The sequence below is a fragment of the Vombatus ursinus genome, unplaced genomic scaffold (genome assembly GCF_900497805.2).
Source record: "Vombatus ursinus unplaced genomic scaffold, bare-nosed wombat genome assembly UNPS02009173.1, whole genome shotgun sequence".
In the NCBI taxonomy this organism is placed as follows: Eukaryota; Metazoa; Chordata; class Mammalia; order Diprotodontia; family Vombatidae; genus Vombatus; species Vombatus ursinus.
In genome coordinates, this window is record NW_020948951.1 from 1,391,198 (window position 1) to 1,397,403 (window position 6,206).

The 6,206-nt window shown below is 52.3% G+C and overlaps 1 protein-coding gene across 1 annotated transcript; it reads right to left on the reverse strand.

Annotated features, from left to right (window-relative positions):
- Window positions 1-203: 203 nt before the first annotated feature.
- On the reverse strand, window positions 204-3,494 carry KLF1 (Kruppel like factor 1). The gene is made up of 4 exons (XM_027851360.1): window positions 3,399-3,494; window positions 2,892-2,945; window positions 1,901-2,708; window positions 204-1,366 (listed from the first exon to the last, which is right to left on the reverse strand). Exons 1-4 carry the CDS (start codon window positions 3,492-3,494, stop codon window positions 1,191-1,193), a joined length of 1,134 nt encoding a protein of 377 aa, XP_027707161.1. The 3' UTR covers window positions 204-1,190.
- Window positions 3,495-6,206: the final 2,712 nt, after the last annotated feature.

Consider the following 6,206-nt stretch of genomic DNA (forward strand, 5'->3'; position numbering starts at 1 on the left):
TTAACCCCGACTGCCTTACGAAAAGGCAAAAAAAAGAAAAAAAAAATGAATGGACATACAACAACAATTCTTAGCACTTAGCCTGCCACACAGCAGGCACTTAATAAATGTTTATTGACTGACTGAGCCAGGATCCTGGGATCTACTTACTAGATGAAGCATATGATCCATTATATGGCTCTATGTCTTATCCCCCTACTAGCTGTGAACTTCAGGCAGCACTGCCTCTTGGTTAGGCTTTGTGACTACTCTAGTGTAATGCTCTCTGCAAACAGAAGGTGATTAATAAATGTTTGTTGAGTGACCAAATGAGTCACTCATATGAATGAATTTTGAATGAATGAATGCATGCATGAGTCAGGCACAAATTGAGGCTGGGACATCTTGGCCTAGGGTCTGAACTGTCCTACCTGGGACAGTGAGGCAGATACTAGATCTAGGATTTTCTGTACCTGCACTGAGCGCTCTTCTTGCTGGGCCAGGCATATGTTGGGGCCAGAGTCAGGACTCCCTTGTCCCCAGTTGTTTCCCCACTCTTTGATCCACTGTCCCCAACAAAGTCAAGCCAATTAGAATCACCGAAACTTTATACAAGAACAGCTGGGAAAAGAGGCATCTTTACAAAGCAGATTCTGGGAGCCCTGCCCAGGACTGTTCATTCCATGGGCCTGGACTGGTAAGGAAAATGCATATATCAAGGAGCAGGCTGGGGCTAAGGGTGAGGGTGGGCTGGGAAGCGTTAACCATTCATAGCAACAGTCTGGTGATCACAGAGGAGGACAGCTAGAGGGTTGGTGGGAAGCCTGTGACCAGAGGGGATCCCTTCTGCTAAGCCACAATGGGAATCTGGAGAAGGGAGTGAAGGCAGAAGCATTGGGGCCCCATGGGTCCAGTGCCTGGAGCTGAGGGTGGTCCTGCTCAGGCACCTGCTCAGATGGTCCACCAAAGGACATAGCAGCCCCTGGGCTGGGTTCAAGGTCTCTGTCTATGTACCATTTTGTGCTTCTATTCCTGGGTGCCCTAGGCCTGCGTTCTTCTGCATGTGACTCCCTCTGTCTTTGGCTTCTTCCATGATCTGAACGTGGCTCTGTCCAAGGTCTTTGCATTTGATTGCCTCCCTCTATGGCTTATTCCAGGCTTTGCCTGGGGCTCCATCCCATTCTTGGAGGCCAGGCTTAGCGCCTTGGGCCTCACAGATGGCGCTTCATGTGCAAGGCAAGGTGGTCAGAACGAGAGAAGGCACGTGAACATAACTGGCACTGGAAAGGGCGCTGTCCAGTATGCTTCCGGTAGTGCCGAGTCAGCTCATCAGAGCGGGCAAACTTCCAGCCACAGTCCTCCCAGGTGCAAGCATAAGGCTTCTCCCCTGCAGTAGGAAGGAGGTAGATCTACCCTTAGTGGGGGCGGGGGGGAAGACCCAAAAACCTCCCTTAAAACATCTATTTGCCACCATTGCCAAGGAGATAGATACCCCATCCCTACCCAGAAGAGAGGTCTGGGGACCTTGTCAATCTGCCTACATACCTGGTTCCCTCCACCCTCCAGTCTTAGAGTACCCATAAGCCTTCTGCTTAGGTACTCATGGAAAATGCTAGTGACCTGCTGGACATGAAGACATCACCCCCCTCCCTGCAAGTGTATCAGTGACCACAAGATTCATGGAAGAACCAGTGACCCCATATGCCCAATGACCCCAAGGGAACAAACATTAACTCCCAAGATATTCCCAGGGATTATCTGTGACCCATCCTTGATGCAAAGCCCCTCCAATAATGCCTTAAGTAAAGGAAACTCAAGAGAATAATCATGAACCTCTGCTCCCCCATCAGAACCTCCTAAAGGATTATCAATGACCCTGGCTGTAGAGGGGCTCCTCCCTCAACTCCCAAGGGGCTCTTACCTGTGTGGGTTCTTAGATGGGCTTTGAGGTGGGAACTCTTGGTGTAAGTCTTTCCACAACCTGGATGTCCACAGGTGTGGGCTGCCTGGCGCTTCCGGGTCCAAGGTCGACGACCCCGCTTAGGCTTAGAGGCCTCATCCCCTGGCTCAGGGGGTGCTGGGGGACCCAGGAAGGCCAGGGGCCCTGGCCCAGGGCTGGAGCTTGGTCCAGGCTCTCTTCGATACAGCTGAAACCGGGCTTGGTAGTGAGGGGCTGGGTAGAAGGCAGAGTATGTCCCCAACAACCCATAGGGGGTCATCACTGGATCTGTGGGCCCTGTATATCCAGCCCTGGGCTGAGGGAAGCTGCCCCCTCCATCCCTAATGCAGGAGGCTGAGAACGGGGGTAGCCCCGTCTGGACTTTGAAACCAGGGGTAGAGCCAGGAGGCAAAGGGTTTGTTCCAAAGGGCACTGCGTCAGTGGCCAGGGGCCGAGGCACTGAGCAACCCCAGTTGGGTTGCTCTTTAGGATCCTGGAGCTCAGCCACAAGGCCAGGGCCCTCAGGGAACAGGCCACAGGGATGAGCTAGGCAGAGCTCAGATCCTGGCCCTGGCCCTGGCCCTGGCCCTGGTCCTGGTCCTGGCCCTGGCCCAGGAAAGTTGGTGAGGAAGAAATCCAGGTCCCAGCAGGGGTCATCCCCCTCTGCCCCTCTGTCCCCTTCAACTTGCTCAGGCCAGGGTCCTGGGTCCCGATGTTCCTGTTTCACCTGGTAGGGCCAGTAACTGGCACCTTGGAGCTCCACGTCCTGAGCCTCATCTATTTGCCACCACTGCCAAGGAGAAAGAAGAGGAGGCAGTGTCAGGGTACCCCATTCCTACTCAGAAGAGAGGTCTGGGGGTCTTGTCAATCTGCCTGCTCTCTAGTCTAGAAAAGTGGGTCAGGCCTGGAGGTCCTGAGAGAGTTTCATTTTGACTCTCTATTGCCCATCCCCCTTTGCACCCCAACCACAGACCTGTGGAGAGCATTCCTGGGCCATGGGACTGGAGGGAACAGATAAGACTGTTATCTAGACCCACATATTGAGATGGTAGGGGGATGGGGGAGCTGAGGACACATGGGGCTCAAGCTGGCGGGAATTCCCAAGCTCTGTTTCTCACTTGGGACCTTAGAGCTTTTTTCCTCCTTCCTGCTCCCTTCCCTGGATGCAGGTGCCGGGAGAGAGCCTTGTATAAGCATATTTGCCCATACACACTGTCCCCATAGGTAATTTAAGGACCCCCCCCAAGACAAAAGGGGGATGGGCTCTTTTGGCCCCCCTCTCTCTGACTCTGTGAACCACACCCCACCTAACTCAGGGCCTCAGTTTCCCCATGGTCCCATGCTTTCTTTATCAGGCCCCTTCCCAGGCTCCCAGACCAGACCAAACCCAAAACAGTTTCATAAGCACCCAGAGCAGCCCTACCTAAGACCCCACTAGCCGTCCTCCATCCCCATCCCCTAGTACTACCCCCCTTTCCACCTGGTGGCTCCTGGTCTGTGTGTCCTGAAGGGGCCCCAGCCCCAGGCTGGCCAGGTTGCTGATGGATGGTAAGGAAAGCTCTGCCAATGAGGCCATTGCAGCGGCCAAATTTCTGTCCCCCAAAGCTCAGCCTTCCTTGAGCTCTTCTCGCATCTAGCTCCATCTGGATATAGGTTCTGAGGGCTTTGGGATCCCTACAGCTCAGCCCCTCAGCCTGCAGCTGATTGGCTGAGGGTGGAGACTGATAAGGGGTGGGGGTTGCAGCCCCAGGGTCACTATTTCTGGAGACAAACATATCTGTTCCTGGGGCTCATGGCTTTCAACCACCCTCTTGAACTCCTCCCCTGCCACTCTCTGCTCTGTCCAATGCCCAGGGACCAAACCTAGATCCGGACCAAGGACCCCCACCTATCTACCCACACAAACAAACACACAACTATAAGATCTAAACCCACACCAAGACTTGCCCTGTTCCAGGTTTCTGTTTTGTCCAGGAATGGCCCCATACTCAAACCTAACACCTGATATCTAGGACCCAAGACCCTCAACCCCCAGGCCAAGTTCTAGATCAAGGATCTAGACCCAGAACCATACCTGAAGCCATAGATTCCCCCAGATCTCCAGATGAAGGGTCCTTACGGCCCGGGCTCCAAAAGCCCAGCTGTCCCACGTACACATTTCAGACCAAGACAGAGGACTCCCATAAATGCAGAATCCAGGGTCCTTCATCTCTCGTGCCCAAGATTTCTTAGATCTAGGATTTCCTATGATGGACCCTTCCAGGGTCAGAGGTTAGAACTATGCAGGGACAAGGAGGAGGCTTGGGTAGGGAGCTTGGGAGAAGGCCCAAAGGAATATGACAAAAGTCTTGCCCCATTCTGCTGCCACAAAGGCTTGACCTGCTAGCCTCTATGTGCGCCCCAGGAGTGAATGGCTCAGAAAAGGGAAGTGGAAGTTAGGAGAGATCAGAGTTAGGCCTTTCCTTCCAAGTCCTGGACCTTATCCGACCTGGGGGAGGGGTGGGGCTCAGGGCTCCTGCACCCTAGGATGATTGTGTTACAGGTCTGGGCCTTAGCCTTAGCCCTCTTGGGCTGTGGGCTTCCAGAGAACAGGACTGGGTCTCTTCTCTGTGTCCCTATTTCCCTATGGCCCACTTTCACAAAAGTTGCCAATGAAAGCCTGTCTCCTCCAGGAAACCTTCTCAGATCATGGAGCCCCAATGGGTGATACAGGGTTCCCACTCCACCTGGCCCATGTCTGTGTGTTCATGCATGTTGTAGGGAAGGGAGGACCCCTCAGGGACGGAAGCTCAAAACAGGTACAGTCTCCTTTGTTGCCCTAGGAAGAGAGGGGGTGGAGTAACACCTACCCACTCCTAACCCTTGCCTCTTTATCTGGTCTCTCAGCTGGGCCTGAGGAGCTGGACGGTTGAGTCTGGATGCCCTGCTATCAGTACACAACCAGGCCGGGTGGTTCTGATTACATTTATGGGCTACACAGAGGGATCAGCAGGTGTGGCCAGGCTGGGGTGGGGGGAGTGGAAGCAGAAGGGGAAGTTGACCCTTCACCCCCTGACCTACCACCCTTCCTGCCCCAGGGTGGGGTTTGTCCCAGAAAGTCCCATCCCTGGTCCTGTCCCTGCAATGACCCCTCTGACCCCCTCACCCCAAACACAGCAGCCCTGATCCCAGCACCTCCCTGCATATGCACATCCGGCAGACCTCACCGGGCATGAACCCAACAACCCAAGAGCCCAGGCTAGGGGTGAGAACCCTGAGTCAAAGCCTCTTCTCTCCCTGCTAAACCCTGCCTAACTCAGGGCCTCAGTTTCCCCACTTATAAACTGAAAGGATTGGATAAGAGCAGTGGTGTCAAACTCGAATAGAAATGGGGGCCACTAATCTGTAAAGGCAACATATTGACCTAGTTTTAAAATATAATGTTATTTATATTTAATTGTATTTTTATTTATTTTGGTAAATATTCCTTAATTACATTTTAAACTGGTTAAAGCACACTCTGGAGTACAGGCCAGGCTGGGGCTTTGACACCTCTGGAATGATGGATCAGTGAGGTCACAGATCTGGAAGCGTTTTCGGTCTATGCCTCCAAACCTCCTGTGCTGGAGATGCAGAGCAGGGGAGCACTGAGGGCTCCCCTTAGGGAGTTTACAGTATCATCATGATACTGGTACATAGTTACATGCAGTCACACCCAATCATCCAGAGCCAGAACACATTCATATCAGTCACATACAAGGACAATTGTACCCAGACACACATCATACACCTAATCAGTCACACCCATAAACAAAGAGGGACAGAATCCCACACTCATAATCACATACAACTGCAGACATACAATCTCACACCCAATCATATAGCCAATAATTGCAATAAAATTGACAAGCATTTACTAAGCATATCAACTACATCAAAGGCACATTACCCGCACCTTCTCCATATGTATTCCCTACAACTCTCCTCCCTTTACTGCCAAACAACTTGGAATAACTGTCTGTGTTCTCTCTTCGTCCCATTCCTCATCACTTACTTGTCTCTCAACCTCTTGCAATCTGGCTACCAACCCTACAGTTCAACTGAAACTCTATACTTCAAGGTTACCAATGTCCTCTAAAATGTTCAATCTGATGGCCTGATCTCAATCTTCATCCTTCCTGACTTCGCTGCAGCTTGGGATCTGGATGTCTGCCCCCTCTTTCTAAATACTCTCTCCTCTCAGGTTTTTCATAATGTTGCCTTCTCCTGCTTCTCTCCCTACCTGTTTGACCTGACCACCCCTCAGTTC

Excerpts from the sequence above, each read along its gene's own strand:
- KLF1 (XM_027851360.1), bottom strand. The coding sequence starts at position 3,494 with ATGGCCTCATTGGCAGAGCTTTCCTTACCATCCATCAGCAACCTGGCC. Across the intron at positions 2,709-2,891 it reads CCCAGGAATGCTCTCCACAG|TGGTGGCAAATAGATGAGGC; the intron begins GTCTGTGGTTGG and ends TCTCCTTGGCAG. Across the intron at positions 1,367-1,900 it reads CCATCTAAGAACCCACACAG|GGGAGAAGCCTTATGCTTGC; the intron begins GTAAGAGCCCCT and ends TTCCTACTGCAG.